Raw genomic sequence first — 18,332 nt, forward strand, 5'->3', positions numbered from 1 at the left:
TGAAGCGCATGCCTCATTCTCACAAACACTCATAAACCACTAAGCAACCATGCCAAGCCAGAACTAACTGCCAGGCTTAGTGGGTATACAGTTCTCAGCCTTGTACTGATATAATTATGACTTGATCTTAGCTCAAAAAGAAACAGCATTGTGAGAGTGGAGATAGTCTTTACAGCCAGATAGTTTTGTGAAGGTTCTGCAGTTTGAAACAAGATATATTTACAGAAGACTGATTGATAATTTGTAACTGAATCAACTTCTCTGTGTAGCATTGGCTTACTTGGCCCCAAAGGGCTGTCTGAGTTACAGACAGCAAAAGGAAGAGATAGCGTCTTTGATTTATTACACAGCTCAGCCAATATGACTAGAGGGTTGGGACATCAAAAACAAAAAACTCGAGTCATGTAAAGGCAGGGGATATGACTTAATCATTGCCATCCTGCTGTAACACTGCTTGTCTGAAGTAGCGGCCCTCAAAGCTTCCTTAAAGAATTAAGGCAGGCACTAAAAGCAGTGAGCTATGCAAATATGATAAGTTCTTGACAGTCTTTCAGAAGTGGTTTTTAGGGCATGCTACTCTCTTTTCCCCCAAAGCCTATAAAGCGAATCTCTGTGTCAACAAACAGCCTTCAGCGTGCTGGAGCTGATCGTTTGAGTCACTTTGCGTCAGTGCTCCGCAGGCTCGGGCCAGCAGAGGCTGCTTCCCAGCCTGCCTCTGCGCGTTAAGATAGGCTCTTTTTCATCCACGCAAACTGCTGCTAATCCCATCGTGACTGGGAGCAGTGCGGCTCACGTCGATCCGAGGCAAAGAGAGACATATGCTGCAGCTCCAAGAGCAACAGCGGCAGAACACTGCTACCTCCATGAGCTCAGGCCTGCTCCACTCTCCACAGAGCTTTCTTTGTTTCCCTGTTCTGGAATCTGGACCTAGGCCCTAAAAGTGGCAAATAGTTAGGAAGTAGTTGATGGAGGCAGGTACATGGCTTTCTTCCACAAAGAGGCTGTGATCAATGCATAATAGCTAGGGACAGATGAGAGCTAGGACTGAGCCTTCCTGGTAGCTTAATGTTATGGATTGAAGGGGGAAAAAGTAATGGGAAATGCAAGGCTCTGCGTCCAGAAGGGAAGTCTGGAAATCAACTGTCTTTTGTGAGTCAGCAGTATGGTGGCAGATGGGTAGGAGGAAAAAGGAGCAATACCTTCTGGTAAAAGCATTTATAAAAAAAAAGTGGTAAAAAATATAGACTTATTATGTAAAATGTTATGATCTGTGCAAACACATTGTGTAATCTGTCTTCATTTTGGTTTGTTTGTCTAAGTGTACTCATTTAAAGTGAAACAAACAGACAAATGAGCTCTGTTTAAAGCAGATATTATTCTGTTTAAAACAGAAGTAATGATAATATTTGATTAAACTGTTTACTCCATAGTCTGGCATGGAATGTGTTCAGACTAACGACTGTAGTAACTGATTCTGGATCAGCTCCACCAGGTGAAGTCAGGCCAGTAGGCCAACACTAGAATGTCAGTAGTCTAGTTTCTCCTTTTTTAATTTCAATGGTAACAGGAAGAGCTCAGTAGAACCCTCATTTTTCATGCTGCTGTGTTAATGCAGAGCCCCCCTGGCACACTTATCCCAGCATAGGGCCTATGCAGATTCCTACAGGAACCCTGAATTTCTGCTATATTCACCTCACTGTTAGCCAAATCAAAAATCACACAGAAACACAGAAAAGCAAATACATTTTCCTGGAGATTTAACAAACTATGCAAAGCATAAAACCAATAATTAGACCTTTACATAGGGGTGGGTAATATGAGTATATTATTGTAATTGCAATAAATTACACCACACTATGCTTTGTGAGCATATTGTGGATATCGTCACTACTTAGAGAACAGTGAACTGCATGTTTTATTACAAATAAAACATATTGAGTCATGTTTGATTTGGTGCAGCACAATAAAATAAAAATTATTTTAGTTGTCGTTTTTGATAGTATTTTTTAAATGTGGCCTTTCTGGTCCATTTTTGTCTATTACAACCCTCGTAAAAACTAAAAATTGTTTTGCATATTGTTTATCGTGCAAATGTCAAAAAAGTGCATTGTGATGTGTTTTAGCCCACTCCTACTTTTACATGCAGTTATTTGTCACTAACTGTGGATTCTTGCCCTTTGACTTGATTCTGAAGGCAGCATGCCTCCATTCGTTAATGTAGTGGCTTGAAAAACAAATCAGTATTCCACTAGACCAGTGGTCACCAACCCTTCCTCCTGGAGATCTACTTTCCAGCAGAGATTAGTTCCAACCTTCATCAGAAATGCTGCCTCTTCACTACCTAACACTAATGTTTCTGATCCAGCCAGTCACCTGGAGCAAGTGTGGCAGAGTGTGGTTGGAACACGACTCTACAGGAAGGTAGATCTTCCAGTGTCGTAAAATGTTTAGTGCCATGAATATGTAGAACGGTCAGTGAACGAGACTCTGCAGGAAGTTAGATCTCCAGGACCAGGGTTGGTGACCACTGCACTAGACTCGTCCAGTGTCGTAAAACGTTCAGTGCCATGAATATGTAGAACGGTCAGTGGACGTTCAGGAATTCCTAATTGTGGTATTAAAAGTTTTGTGTGTTCCAATTATGAAGAACATTTCGCCATTGCTAACTGTTTCCAATAATAAAGAGGAGATGTATGCCAAGACCCAACAGGACAAGCAGACCATAACCCTGATGGGAATAGAGACTTGAACAAATGTGTCTGGACACTTTAGTGGTTATTGCCTCGGTCGTAGATATTTCCGTATTCATTTAAGCTCTAATCTATCAATGCAGGTTTTTTTTTCCTAATCTCTTTTTTTCATTCACAGACATGACAGCAATGCTCTATTTCGAGAGCTCTTTGTCAGCTGGAGAATGTCTGAAAGTGCTATTTCTGTAGAGAGTACATTACGGGGAAGAGCAGAGAGGATTCTCGCCTGAGCTCCCATGGCTGGATGCTCTCTCATCGTGTTTGCGTTTGCATGACTGTGGGGAGGCCGTTGACCTCTGCCTGCTGAGGAGACGAGATTTGTTTGTTGTTTCACGTCCTTCTCTCAAGTTTTCAAAACACATTAAATTTGCAGAGAAAGTGGGACAGTTCAAACTGTGATACCCTGGACTATGTGTTAGCCCACAGTATGCTACCAGTCTTGCCTTGTCTTTCCTGAATGTGTTTTATGTGAGGTTTTTTCTGTATTTGGTCACTCTCCACGAAGTTAGGATATCACAGTGTAGGGCTTGTAAATCACATAGCTTAGTGAAGCTGGGTCAAGAATTCTTGAATGTAAATCTATATGTGTTGTGGTTTGTCACTAAAACCCCAGAGGAAACAGATACAAATGAGAAGAATAAAGCCCAGAGCTCAAATTAAAGCATTAAATTGCAACAAAGAAGATTAGAAAGCTGTTTATTTAGGATGATTATCCATAATTAGCAGAGAACATTTCTGCTGCATTTGCTGAAGTGGACTGAAAAGGTTTTGTTTAAATAAGAGGCCTAATTTGGATAAAATCAAATTATCCTTAAGCTAAAGAAGTGAATTTCATGACTGTTGCACTCATTTAGCAGCACAAGCATTGTAATTGGCTTTTTTTATAGTCCCTCGGGTCTGTTCTGCTCTCTAAAGGCCCCAGATAAGTGTTACCAAGACAATTACAACAAATATACATGCCGTGTATATAATGAGCCTAGTGTCATTTCCTGAAAATGTGTGTGTGTGTGTGTGTGTGTGTGTGTGTGTGTGTGTGTGTGTGTGTGTGTGTGTGTGTGTGAGTGTGACTTCCTGATTTTCTTTGGCATTATTGTTTGAGGGAGTGTCTGATATTGAGTGATGGATTAACATATGTTATTATACGCCTCTCAGCAGACTTTATCTGGTCAAGGCTTGCCTTTGTCTACAGGGAGGAATTTAACCATGATTCCAGAAGTGTTGTGAAATAAAAGTGGTGTATGTGCAGTGATGCTTTTATTAAACAGCCATCAGAACCTGAAGATGTTGCAAAAGCTGCTAGGATTATTCTGAAAGCACCAGACCTGTGTAAACAGGCTGATGTTGTAGATTTTGCTGCCTGGCATATGGTCCAGCTGACAGCTGTGCGGTGGTGGTGATTAGGAGAAGAAGGAAACGGTAGGTGTCTATGCTTTCCCCATTTTCATAACATAAGCACCGTTCCTTTACAGGAACTCTCGATCACACAAGCTCAGCTGGAGTACTGATTGGCGTGTCATTAATTACAGCCTCAGATGAAAAGAAGTTTCTTACTCAACTTTTCTTATGGTTGGGTAGAGTTTCCCTGTCTTTCTGAGTCAGCCCAGGGTCACTCCTTTGTGGTTGTGTATTTCCGGCCTGGCCCCTCCCCCTCATAACCTCCCATTCCTCCAGCTTTCTCTCAGCTGGACATTTGATACCTATGCTGAACAAATACACACTAATTTTAGCTGCCTGCTGGGCTGAATCCTGTATTCCCTCATGGGTGCTCCCTTACCTTCACCTCTTATTCTGGCTCTTCTTATGGCTGGAATGCTTTTGTGCTGCATGCCCATGCTGTTAGTGCATGTGACTGGATTGCACACACGTGAGCTTGTATTTGCGTGTTGCGTGAATGAGAGATGATTGCGGGGAGTAAATCCATTTAGAACAACAATACTGCATTACATAAGCTGGGGGCTTTAAAAGAACAGGAAAGGAGCTCTGTGATGAATGGTTTCCAATAGGCTGTGGGTCGTATCAACCTCAAATTTCCAGAGGACTGGTTTGGCTGATCTTGGTCCTGGAGGATTCCATAAAATTCCTTAAACGGTTCTGTGGACTGGAGTATTTCAGCATAATACCATAGACCTTCATGCAGTCGGACTCACAGCTGCTGCTGCTGCTTAATAGATCTAAAGCTTACAGTCAGCTAGGGGCAATATTGTAGGGATACATTTAGTTCAGTAATTGAGACTACTGTGCTCAATTGAACAGGACCTGCTTTTTTCCTTAGTTCTTCTCCATTGGTAAGCCAGGATGCACTGTTGTGTGAATGGGCATGATGTCAATACAGGCGACACAGTCTAGCCAGAGTAAATGAGTCCCAAGCCCAGAATACTCCCTGCAAAGGTTATGTGCGGCTTACAGCACATAAAAGTTGCCAAAGAGTGATGTGGCTTTGGCATTAAAGTGCTACAGTGTTTTTAAGGCACTGTTAACTTCTCATTTTTGAAAGCAAAATACTTTGAGGTTGGTTATTAGAGGGGCATATGGAGAAACCACGCTGGCTATTTTCAACTCTGCATTAGCCGTGGCCACTCAGAAATGGATGGTAGATGAAGGGGCGTTTCCTACAGTCTGAAAGACTATGTAACAGCCTGTTTGATGCTACTACAAACATCCATATTATGCCCTGTCAAAATTATTTATAGAAATGTGATGGATTTATGCATGTTCCTCCTTTACGTCAGTACTCAGATGGTGTAGTTTGCCACAGGATTACTTCCTAGCAAGCATGAAGGATGAGCCTCAAGATAAAATTGGATGGTTGGGTTTTCCATAAAGCTGTTAAAAGTTTCAACTGTGTTCCAATTTGGAGAATTTTTTTAAAGGTAGCATTTAATTTAATTTAATTTAATTTAATTTAAAATGGGGTATGCTTGAAACAGTTTACATTTCTGGTACATTTCAACCTTGTGAAAGGTCCTTGGCTGCCCATCTAGGGTAAGTGGTTGACTTAAAATTGCTCTTTAGTTTAACTGAGTCAGTCCCTAAAATGATACCGATACTGTTTGCCAAGGTCCACCTCTAGTTTAAGTTAGATGAAATAGTAGGCATTTCTAAAACAGTGTTGATAGTAATGAATAGGCCATCAGAGGATAGACTGAATAGCTAGCAGATGCATGTTATTCCCTGCAGAACCTCCATTATATGGACTACTTTGTCTGTTTATTCTAGAAGACAGAGTGTAGAGAGATTTCATACCTGGATTTCTTCACCAGACTGTGATTTGTGCAGTTCTGGTGATAAGCCTCAGGCCATGTCAAGTTCTCGCAGACAGCCATGTGCACAAATTGGTGATTCATAGCGATTGGCAGTGTAGCAGGGTGAACAGTAAAAATGTCCACATTGTTCAGATGCATGATTTAAAGGGTGATGGTTTGTGGTTGTGGTGCTGTAAAATCGTGTATGTGGTTACATCTCAGCCAAGCACTAATGGATACTAGCACTGCAGCTCTACAGCAGCACCAGACAGACACACCTGCCCTTGCTTTTTAAATGTCTCTCTCTAATATATGCTCTCAGAACAGACACCATGTGGTAACAGAGATAAGTGAGGGAAATTTCTGCTTCAAACACTTCTGACCTCATCTGAAACAGCAAAGAGTCTCAGAAAACAAGAAAATGTAGATGAAAGAGGAAAAAAGGGTAAGCCAGTCGTTTATAGTCTAACCCTTCACTTTTTGAGTTGCATCCCTTGCCCAAACTGCATTGATTTTGCTCTTACAAATTATCCTGTGAAGCCAGATTCACTTTGATCAGATCTGTGAACACCAGGAATTTCACTGAAAGTTAGCTTCAGGTCATTTTACTGGGTTTCTCCAGAACACACGGTCAAAAGAAGCAGTGAGCTTGTGTATAGCACTTTGAGTCACTGTGTCTTTTTTAAATACAAAAGATACACTATGGGATGGTTTCCCAGATGAGAATTAAGCCTAGGCTAAATAACGGTGCCAATGCTGAATGACCATTGAAAAATCTTTTGCGCTAAGGCATAGGCTTAATCTAGGTCTGGGAATCTGGTCATATATGCCAAATGTTGGTAGACATCTGCCCATCCAATGGTTTTTTCTAAAATCAAGGGTATTTTTAATAGGGAGTTTGTCCCTCCATTTGCTGCAGTAGCCTCTATTCTTTAGGAAAGGCTTTGTTGGAACATTCGCTGTGAGGATTTTATTGCAATAGAGGATTCTTTTGGATTTAGCAAAGAAAGCATTTCAGTTCAGGCACTTGTAGGATTAGTTCTGGATCACAGATGTCACTCCACCTCATCCCAAAGGTGGTACATCCCTTCAGAGAATGCAATTCCACTTCTCCACAGCCTTGTGCTGGGGAGGTTTGTGCACACTTATAGCCGATGCTTGGTGATGGGGGTGGTGTGTGGCTGCTACAGAGCTTCCCTTCTTTTGATTGTGGTGGTTGTACAAGTTGTGTGTACACAGTCAAATGCCTTTGTAAGCAATGGGTGCTCCTTAAAATCACTGCATTTGCTAATTGCCTGGATACCAGAAGTGTAACGATTTTAATACAGTATTGAGTAGGGGTTGGAATCTCTAGGCACCTCACAATTTGATTCGATTACGATTCAGAGGGCTGCGATGCAATTATAAAACGATTATCGATGCATCTCAATGCATCTTTCTATACATCATTTCTGTTTTCTCACTGTGTGGGGACTTGGTAGTTTTAAAGCAAAGTATTTGTAATGATCCATAATGAATTTACTTCCAATATCTTTTATTAATAAATCAAATGGAAGTGATATGGCAAGTGAACTAGAAGGCTCTCATTCACTGCCTTTGGAGCACGAGACGCTGCAGCCGCTCATCTGCGATAAAATGCGCTGTTAGGGTGAAATAAGATCCAGTGGCAATGGATGTCCACGCAGCGCGTTACAGCCGCCCTGCCCGTTTTTAGTGACTTTATAGCTTTGGTTTTGGTCTCGTTGTAGAGAAAGGGGTGGGGGAATCGCTGTGTCAGTAAAATATCTTCGAGATGGGGCGTGTGCAACATTGCGCGAAAGCCCTGTTTCGCAACGACTGAGAATTGCCATGCAGACTGCAGGTCACATAGCAACGATGCGTCATTCGCATTTATAAGCAGCGCAGTTGGTTTCCTGGCAAGTTAAATCTGCAACGAGAGACTGTCACACAGTAAAAAGTCGCAAAGATGAAGTCGCTTCTCTTCCGAATTTCACCTTAAATGGTACCGCATTTACATTCGGCGCCTCAGTCAGAATTTATGGTGAAACGGGAAAATTTGAGCAAGAAGCTGGAGAACGAGAATCGACTTCAGCCTTGTAAGACAGCCGAATGTTGAGAGACATTTTACAAGAAACTGCTCTAGTTTTGAGGAAAAGTTTTCTGGCGGAAATGGGAGGAAAACGGCTGTAGGCAAAGCTTACAGCAGAGCAAAGTAAATCTGCACTCTCGTTTATATTGTTTAGCCTATACTAGGACATTAACACATACTGAGACATACTGGACATTAAATGTTGTGGCTCCCAAGGTGGTTTGATTTTTGTTGAAAGGACAAAATGTCTCTTCTTATCATTTGGGTTGTGACTCCTGATCTAACCTGGCTTTAATGCAGAGGGAGCCGGTCGGATTTGTCACTCATCCCATTGTGTTTTTGTTATGTGCCGCCACAGACTGTCCGGGCGCTGCACTTACCCACTTCCAAGTTCCACCTTTTGCGTTCCGTCAACGTTACGTTATAAATTAAATATTTGGAAAATCGATTTTTGACATTTGTGAATCGATTCAGAATCATTCACGTCTGCATCGCGATGCATCTAAGAATCGTTTTTTTCCCGCACCCCTAGTATTGAGCAAAAAAATTTCAGAAACAGAATTTAAAATATTCCTCTCACTTCTGAGGTTCTCATTTGCCATCCCTTGTGTAAACCATTGTCACTTATCAAAACTAGGCACCGAGTGTTCTATCAGAGTAACACTGTAGGACTGATTTTTTTCACTTTGAAGTTCTTGAGATTTTGAGGTTCACTTTGTTAGTGTTGGAGCAGTAGACATTGAAAGAGTGTGATTTCTGTGGATATCTGTATAGTAAATATAATAAAAGCTGTGTATAATTAAAACATTTTAACACACAGTATCCAAAAATCTATTTGTCCTGAGATTATCCAGTCACAACTGAATTGTTATCTATTCAAATAGTTTGATGCCTCAGCCATTTGCCTGACCCTGTAATAACCTGAATAAACCCTCACAGACCTAGACAATTTTCAGTACAGTGCAAACAGTTGAATAGTCCTGCACTCAGGCAGGTCCTTGCATCCATCGAATGCTTCGAGTTTGGACTGGCTCATCTGGTTTTAATCCGCAATGTGGCATGGCTGCAGAATAAAAGCACATCCATCATTCCCCAGTGCCTCCCTGCACTACTTTGATAAATTCCATTCACCACATTTGCTGCTTTTGTTTGCTGAAAAATGGCATTTGGCATTGGGTAAATGGCCAAGAAGACAGATTGGATGGCAGGGCATCAAAAATGGAAGTGCATGGATGTAATCTAAACTTGGATAAGAGCTTCTTTTCAGCTCTCCTGTAGACTGAGGCGAGAACAGACATTTAAGAGTGAGCTCAGGACAACCATTTGATAGTGCATGTCTTCATGTGCTTATGTAATGATAGCACTACATAAAAAGAATTGAAGAATGGCAAATTTTTTCTGATATCATCTGAGATGATGTCACTAGTGCTAATAATAAGAGCTCTGACTGAAAGTGCGTGTCTTTTTCTTTTGCGTAACTTGTTGGAATCTTAATGTTTTTCTCACAATGGCTTCTTCACATCCTGTGCTGCAGAGAATGAGCAGACTCTTACTCATTAACCAAGCATGCATGCATCCTGTTGACCATAGCAAATGGCCAGGAGCAGCAGTTGGCGCTGAAGGTCATTTCACACATCTCCCCGAATGTGTCTGAAATAAAAGTTAAGCTTCTGTTTCCTGTGTGAGGGATCTGTTTTACGGTCACACATTTCAAGAACACATGTATACACATGATTCCTATTTTTGTACAGACCCACAAATCAGTTGCCTAGTAGTTCTGATTCATTACAGTTCCAGTGGGTGCTCAGGTGGTTGCTTGACACCGGTGCCTTTTGAGGGTGGTGACTGGGTTGTCGCCATTAAAATGAGTGCATTTAGAACTGGTCCCAGCCTTGGCTTTCTTAAGACTGTGGAATGCTCTGTTTTGTTTGTGTTACCAAGGAAATGGGCTTGAGTTGCTTCACTAGGCCCTTGGGTTTCACCAGTTTGAGCAAAGTTATCACCGGCAAGGCATATAGGAGACATATATGGATGCCAAATCCAGCCAAAGGGGAGATTAAGGGCCCTGCTTTTGCTTAAGTGCTCCTTTCTTTAAGTTTTTCTTCTTGTCGTTCAGGAAAAGAACACTTGTCTCTCTCTCTTGGCGTCTGTCTCTATGTATGCAGGGATAGATTTGATACATCTGGAGCACAGCTGGCTAATGTGTCCCATGTTAGTGTTCATGCTGTAGATTGTTACCTGGGCCAGAGATGACACCAATCTGATACCAGGTATCAGTATGGGGCTGATATTGGCAAAAAGCTGGATCAGATATTGAAGGTTAGAAAAAGAATGAATCCCATCCAGTCCTATTACGAATCTAGCCTGAAATAGCGCCGTCTCACATTGTGTGATGTTAGCTGTGTGTTTCTTCCTGTGGAACAGTAAAGTAGTTTTAGATACTCATCTTCAGTTAAGTGCTTCAATTAAAATAGGTACATTTTAAGGTTTAGTAGATTTTAACAAAGAAATATCAGATTGATGTTGGCCGATACTCAGATTTTCAAGTTTCAATATCAGTGTTGGTATTGGAAAAGGAAAAAATAGTATTGTGCCGTCTCTGTTAAAAATAGGTTGTGTTACATTTGTAAGAAGACAGTCTCTGTTTCGCTGTAACTGTCTTTTAAATGGAGGCACAATTACTTTGTATCACAGGTTTAAAAAGCACAGGCAGCCCTCTTGAAGTAATGTAACTTTTCTTCCTTGCAGATTTGGTGATGAATATATCAGCAGCACCTGGTGTGCACTACTATTGAGCATTCTTTTCTCAGTCCAGGATGACACAATGTCTCCCTGTGAGAGTCAGCTGGGTTTGACCATTGACTCAGCTCCATATAAGGAGCCCAAAAGGCATCTGAAACAGACGTCAGAGCACTTTCACAAGCTTTCACCACAATCAGCTTTCTGTGACTAGAGCCTATAAAAATGCGATTCCTGAAAGCATGCTTGCGGAGCTCATTCATTTGGCTGTCGTAAGCCCTGGTGAAAGCTTTAGAGTTGCATCCCAATCATCGTGCGTGGGGCGCTAGATGGGAAGCCTCTGTCACTTTGGCATTCTGCTTATGCAATGTAACGTTCCTGCCCTCCCACTAACTACAGGTCCTCTGTGTGGTCTTAAGCCTAAATTATATGGCGAAATCTGGTAACCTGCTACAATTCTTCAACCCCCTTGAGGTTGAGATTGATGGAGAAAAAGTGGTTCCTCAGCCACAGTTAACATTCAGATATTGTCTTTCCAGCGTTTAAGAAAAATGAAGCTTTGGGCCAGACATAGTGCAGAATGGTCCATTTTTTTTCCCAGTTCAACTTCAGTCCAGCAGTATCAGCAGTTACACAGAAGTTACAGAAGTTGTGGTTACCCATCAAAGTCTGGATCACTGACCAAAACTGACTCAGAAAGGTTGGAGAACATTCAGTGAACTTCACAAGCTGAACCTCATTGTGATTTTGTCACCCTTTTGAAGATCTTCTCCTTTCTATGGTATTTCACAGATTCCCATCTGTGTGTTAATGATAGATATTGTTTATTTGAACATACAGTGAACTGTGCAGCATGAACAGATGTTACTCAGTACATGTGACTGCTGAAGTGTAATGGAAAGTTCCCATTATGTTTAGTCAACAGACACGCTAGCACACATTCAAGCAAAGTACTGAGGGCAGAGATATAAATGGGGTTTTGACATAGTCAGCCAACCATATTTTGTAGAAAGTGGATAATACTATAATGCTGTATCTCAAAGCATCTTAATAGGAGATTAAATTTAATTTTTGTTTCATTGTGGTTTGCATAACTAAATGAGAAGGAGCTCGTGGAAGCAATTGGCTGCTGTACATGTTGGAATGGAGACAAACTTTGAGTTTAGTGTCATCTGTTTTAGTGTAACTCATGTCTCCAGATGATGAAGTGCAGAATTGTAGCTCATTTAATTACTCTGAATTGGTGCACTGTAATTATTCATGTATGCAGTTATAATTATTCGAATGGCTTGTGTTTTCCCTGCTGTCATTATGTTGTTCAGTGTGGAAGATGTTCTAGTTATAAATGTTGTTTGTAGATGCTTTCCCACAGTCCCTGAAGCATTTCCTCAATCTCTTTTGGCTTTAATTTGAAAGGATTAGCTATCACACATAAGGGCAGTTTTTTAGGGAAACTGCTGAGCTATATTTATCAAGCTTCTCTGAGTAGAGTGTTGATCTAGGATGAGTACTCTGATGTGGAAAATCATGATGAGTTCATTATGCATTGCCTTGAAGGACGGTATTAGGGCAATCATTATTAGTAAATGAGTAATCTACTGTTTATTTTGTTGATTAGCAGATAAAAAACAACAGTAACAAACCATGTATAACCTTTCAGATTTTGAAAATGCTGGATCAGATGTCGGATGATTAAAACAAGAATAAAAGCAAACATGTCTAGCTTTTTCAACTGAATAAAAAAGCCCTTTAATTTAGTGTAAGTTGTTTTGCTGGCTATATATTTCTTTCTGTAAGGTAGCAGAGTATTTGAGTAGTTTGAGTATGGTATAGTATACTTTTAGATGCTTCAGTTAAAAATATAGTAGCCATTTTAGTAGTTTGTAGGTGTTGTATTGATACCGGTGTTGGTATTGGCCGATACATAAGTTTTTCAGCAATGGAAAAAAAATGGAATTGCAGTCTCTGTTGGAAAATGCTGAACTAGAAAGCATTAAGAAAGAAGTGATAAAACGAAATACATTAAAAAACCTGGTATTAGTACTGTTCAGGCTCTGTTTCTCACTTTACTAGAGACCACTAGGAGACTTATGACAGTATAAGCAGTGATTGGCTGGCTTGTTGATTGATTTTAATCATTGATTTTATTTTAAAATCAAGGATTGGAATTTAATCAATTCATTTTGACTGCCTCAGATGGTACTGAATCATCCAGTTGTCTATTTATTTATTTATTTATTTATTTATTTATTTATTTTTTTGGGGGGGGCCCTGTCATCGCTGAGATGCAGTCTGTGGTGCAGTCTCATTTCGTGATTAGAGTTGTGGGTGATGTGGCGTGAGACATCCTCATACGCCTATAAAAGGAGAAAAACTCTGGTGTCGTCCGAGTGGAACAACCATCTATTAACATTTACTGCCCTGCACAAAAGCAGCGAATTGGAGCACGCCACTCCACCAGCGCGGGTTATGCGGTGTGGTTAGCATCTACTGAGTGGAAAAAAGGGAAGTGTCTCATCCATTTGGCCTTCTAGAGTATTTTCAGCTGCCAAACACATGTAACGAGAAGCATTTGGTTTCTTTTATACCAGGCCAAACAAAGAATGTTTGTCTCGTTCCTTTTATTTGAGGTGGAACAAAATACCATTAAAGTACTTCATTTACACGCCACAATCAGACGAAGAGACACAGATTCTAAAAAATGGAAAATTTCAACACTCAGAACTGGGGGAATAGTTAATATGTTTTATATGAGCTCTTGTTGAAAATATACCCAGCTTGTTACTTCTCTTTGGAAAAGAAATTGATGGGATTAGGCTTGTTAAAACCATGTAATAGGTGTGTTAGGGAACACTGCATGGCTTGCGCTGTTTAATTATGCATGTGTGGGGATTTACTTTTTGTGAGACAGGGCTGAAGTTTATAGTACTATTAAAAAAGAGACACATGGGAATCATGAGGAGCCATGTGCTTGTGTGTGTTGGTCTGTTTTTTCCATGGGCAAGATGTTAGTATTCCCCCAAGAACAGATCTCCTTCAGTCTGTTATGCCGTAGGGTCTCCAGGGGCTGTTCACACTTGCTCCACCCTTGAAGCTGTGTTGTCATAGTTGTCAACCTCATGACTCATTGCGTCTGGGCAAAGTCTAGTGAATAACTGCTGTGTCAGTCTGGCACATACTTAAAGTTTGTACAACAGATTTGTGGTCAGTAGCTTTTAAAGCTGCATTTCTGAATCTATAAATTCTTGTGGTACTAGGCTGTATACGGTTGTGTAAAAGTTTGGGTGCCCCGGTCCAATTATTTTATTGATTGAAGTGAAAAGTTATTGTTTATTTATACTAATTGCTGTTTATTTGCTGAATTTAAAATATTGGGGAAAAAAAATAGAGCAAAACATACGGCCTGTGCAAAAGGTATGGCACATGTTATATTTTGTTTTATTATTTTCCAATATATTAAAGCAATATGTTAAGCAAATAGAAAGAAATTGTGAACAAAAATTTGGAGAAAAATGTGCTAACTCGCTTGGAAAATCTACAAGATATGTAATTTGACTGGGGATGTATATCCTCTATATTGGTATACTGTAATTGGTGTCACATTTTAATATTAATGTTTTATTGGCATTGATTGATAGTAAAAACTTATGTGCAATGCAAGTCATTTTTTGGGCGCTTCAGATTGTTTTGAACGAACAATGCAAAAATACATAAGGTACATAAAAAGTATGTTTCTTTTTTGAAAGTGTGGTTCCTGCCTGTTTCCTTTTGGAATCATTTTAAGAGAAGCAAACCAGAGCAGTCCAATCAAAACACGCTATGTCAGGTTTGTAAGACACTCTTTAAGCATATCAGTTCTGGGAAAGCATGGATTCATTACCTTGTTAATAGAGACTTGATCCTGTGTTATATTTGGAAATTATGAATTCTCAGTGTTGCCCAGGACTAGGTTCTTACTTCACCCCAACCCAAACATATAGAGGAATATTGAGGTAAGCTGATATGGCATATTTCACTGCTAGACTTGGCTAGACTCTCCCTACTCACAGTGTCTCAGTCTGAATTTCTACCCTCTTCTCCCTGGCCCCCATTGACCTTCTCATTGACCTGTGTACTGGAGAGCAAATCACAATTTGTGCCCAACAAACAATGGAGGTCTGATAGCCATGTGCTTTAAATAGAGTGCTGTCCTCTGGCACTGCTAGCCACCATTTTTGTTGACCTCCAACTGCACTGCCAGCTCCACCTCATGCTCTTATTTTAGTGCCCAGTTAAGCCCAAAAGCAAGACTGCAGTTATGTCATTACACTTAATAGTGAGGCGGATTAAGATGTTCTGCTCTGATGATGGGATTTTTGTGTGCGCATTAGCACTGCATCATACTAGTATAATATTGCTAAATACAGCAACAGTGATATCACTGTGTATTTACAAAAACATTGGTGAACCCTGATGTAACATGATTGAAGGCCACACTGCTTGATTTTGACCAAAATTATTACTTTTGTTGGATCATATGACAGACTTCATTCATCAAAATGACCGCAGATACTTGTATGGAAAGTCTGAGGTTAGACAGGATGTTTTCAGTGTAAAATAAAAACTTGGTGGAAATTTGCATATTGCAGCGTTCTCAATGTCAGTATAACAGAGGCCAATATTGCAAAACTGTTTTAGAAAAAAAAGTCCTGTTGTGCATGTGTGCAGATTAGTTTTGTAGTTGTCTTTTGTTGCACCTCCTGATGGTGATTAGGTCCTTAAAATTCTCTAGATAACGTAACACAAAGCATAAGTGTGTCGCCCAGTGCTGGTGTTCCACAGTCTAGCTCTGAGCAGAGGTCCTTAGACAATACCTCTCCTTCTCTACTTACTCTTTCTCTCTGTAGTTTGGCTGAAAAGAGTAGGTCAGTGTAGTGCAGCGTGTCCTTTATTCCTTCAGAGAGCGGAAGAGTCTTTTTATCTTTGTTCTACAGAGGCTTTGCTGTACCGGGCTGCTTAGCACTCTGGAGTCAAAAGCTTCTCTGAAGCTTCACAGAGGAGATCCAATTAAGCCCCATTTAATTTTTCCATTTTAATCCAGCTTGTCAGTGAGCACTGTATGTCTCCAGCAGGCTTTTTTGTGTTAAGCAACTGCAGATGCATTGAAGTGAGAGAGCCCTTACAGAAGCTATTTTTTGTAAGATTATGAAACAGAAATTCTAGAGCTTTTATTTTTACTTTTTAGTGAGGCGATTTAATAAGTATCTCTTCATTCCTAGTAGATTGTAGCTGTTTAAAGTCATAGGAACCAGATATGGTAGCTCTTATTCATCGCTATCTGCCATAGACAGGATGAGCTGTACCTTTTAATCATAATGTTCAACAAAACCAAATGTTCTAAGAAAGCCTGGCTGCCACTGTATCATTATTAGACAGAACCCGTGCAAGTCTCAGTCTGAAGGGGCAGGCAGGCAGACTACCTGAGGACAGGTGCTGAACAGGAATGGTGAATGATTTACAGGCTCAGTGCATGCTTGTGTAATCCCTCCTGGGAACACCTGGAGCCGAGTCGTCCTGTCGTCATGGTTTTATCACAGCTCTTCCTGTCCAGGCACATCTAACAGGGCCCATCAGCAAATTGCAGGTGGTGCTGAGTGCTTTTTTTTTTTATTATGCTGATCTGAGATCAGTTTTGTAGCACCTCTTGTATGAGTAAAGTGTAAGACTTGAGTTGTGTGAGTGAACGTACCATGCTGTTGTGACAGAAGATATGGATATCATGCAAGTCATGCAAGGAGCTAGTAGTTAGTTTCAGCCTTTTCAGTGCTTAACGTTATAATTGAGATTTTGATCGCTCAGGCTTGTAAGGTTCTAATTTGTGCTCAGTTGATTTTCCACTGCTAAGCAGACATAGTACAGAACAAAAGATGGGGGAGGAGATGAACGAACCCACATTTTTCTCATTCAAGTCTATTTCTTGGCATTGAATCCTAAGACACAGGTGTGTTTATTCTCTTCTGTCATTGCAGATTAAGTTAATGTACTATAAGGAAGACATCCCTCAGGGGAACGCTTCATTCCACTGGTAAAACTGAAGGTCATTATGACTACTCTGAGGCTTGAGTCCAGAGCATGACTAATTAAAGTTCTTGCTAAACATACCGTTCTCTGTATAAAATAAGCCAGTTTTACTACTTGCAACAGCGCTACTGCCCAGACAAGTCCTGAGAGACTTTCTCTTCTCCACAATCAGCCCATAACTTTTCAGTTCTCCCTGAAAGGTATTACAGACCAACTACTGCAGATCCTCAGCAGCACATAGTCTGTAGATCTTAGCACTTCAGTATATAAATCACTGCAGTTTAGATTTGTGTGACTCCCTCCGTGGTCCTCTGCTGGCAGCCAGTTGCCGTTAAAGTATTAGGTTTTTGTTTATTAGCCCAGACAAGAGTGTGCCCTTCCTCATACACTAACAAGACCAAGGATCGTTTCTTCAGTGGAGTGTAACGGTCTGTCAGGCGTAATCTGATAAAGCAACCAGCTCCGCAGCATGTCATAGCTCTAAGCACAGAGGTGCATAGCAGATTTAATGCCCCTAATAAATTACAGCGTCTCCAGCTGGGCCTTTATGTAGTGCTGCTCCTCATTGGGGTTGTATTTCATCGCCATCCACTCATGTAAGCATCTCCCTGTACTGTGGGCATCAAAGCTTAGCCTTATGGATTAGGCTTTATTGTTTGGTGGAGTTTTTTTTTTTCCATCACAACAAAGCGAGTCGAAAGGATGACCAAGCATTACTCACTTGGTGAAACCACCCCTCCCCCCCCTGCACTGGTCCCTATGCACTCTTTGATTTAAAGCCCAAGACGTGCTACCTATACCATATAATCATTAGCTGTCTGGGGACCTCTTTTAAGTTTGCAAGATATATTGCTTGCATCCCATTCTTACATCAAAGAGGCCGGCGTATTGTGGTATCTGCAGACAGGGCTCTTGCCATGTTATTCTGAGCTATTTTAGTATATCCTGATGACTGATAAGAGCGAAAAAAACAACATGAGACTAAGTGGTGCCTATTGAAAGCTATGCGCTTTTACTGCTTATACAAATCACTTGTCTGCTTCTTTCTGCGACTAGGAGGTTTGCCCGAGTTCATCTAACCTTTTAAAGGATAGTTGAGGATAGTGCAGTGATGACATTTTGAAATGTTCTGTTTTAGCTGTGCCTAATATTTGACTCCTGTCAGCGTGGTTTTTATTACAGCTGAGCTTTAACTTCCTGTTCCTTTCTCGCCTCTGCCCTTATTTGTTTTGTGCAGTTGACGGATGGAGGGAAGGCAGCCAAAGCAAAGATCAGTGTGGGAGACATTGTGCTCTCTATTGATGGCATTGCTGCAGACAGTATGACCCACCTGGAGGCACAGAACAAGATCAAAGCCTGCACGGGCAACCTGAACCTCACCCTGCAGAGGTAAGAGCACCTCCACCCACATTCATCACAGCACAACTAAGTCGATTTACATTATATAAAAAA

The 18,332-nt window shown here is 40.8% G+C and overlaps 1 protein-coding gene across 6 annotated transcripts in view; it reads left to right on the forward strand.

Moving 5' to 3' along the window:
- The window catches only part of pdlim5b (PDZ and LIM domain 5b), a 63,856-nt gene that overhangs the window by 7,309 nt on the left and 38,215 nt on the right, over nt 1–18,332 (forward strand). For all 6 annotated transcript variants that reach the window (XM_036595934.1, XM_036595937.1, XM_036595938.1 and 3 more), the window contains exon 3: nt 18,118–18,269. In XM_036595934.1, the coding sequence (XP_036451827.1) occupies nt 18,118–18,269 (152 nt within the window). The remainder of the gene's footprint in view (nt 1–18,117; nt 18,270–18,332) is intronic.

The sequence above is a fragment of the Colossoma macropomum genome, unplaced genomic scaffold, assembly GCF_904425465.1.
Source record: "Colossoma macropomum unplaced genomic scaffold, Colossoma_macropomum, whole genome shotgun sequence".
NCBI classification, from domain to species: Eukaryota; Metazoa; Chordata; class Actinopteri; order Characiformes; family Serrasalmidae; genus Colossoma; species Colossoma macropomum.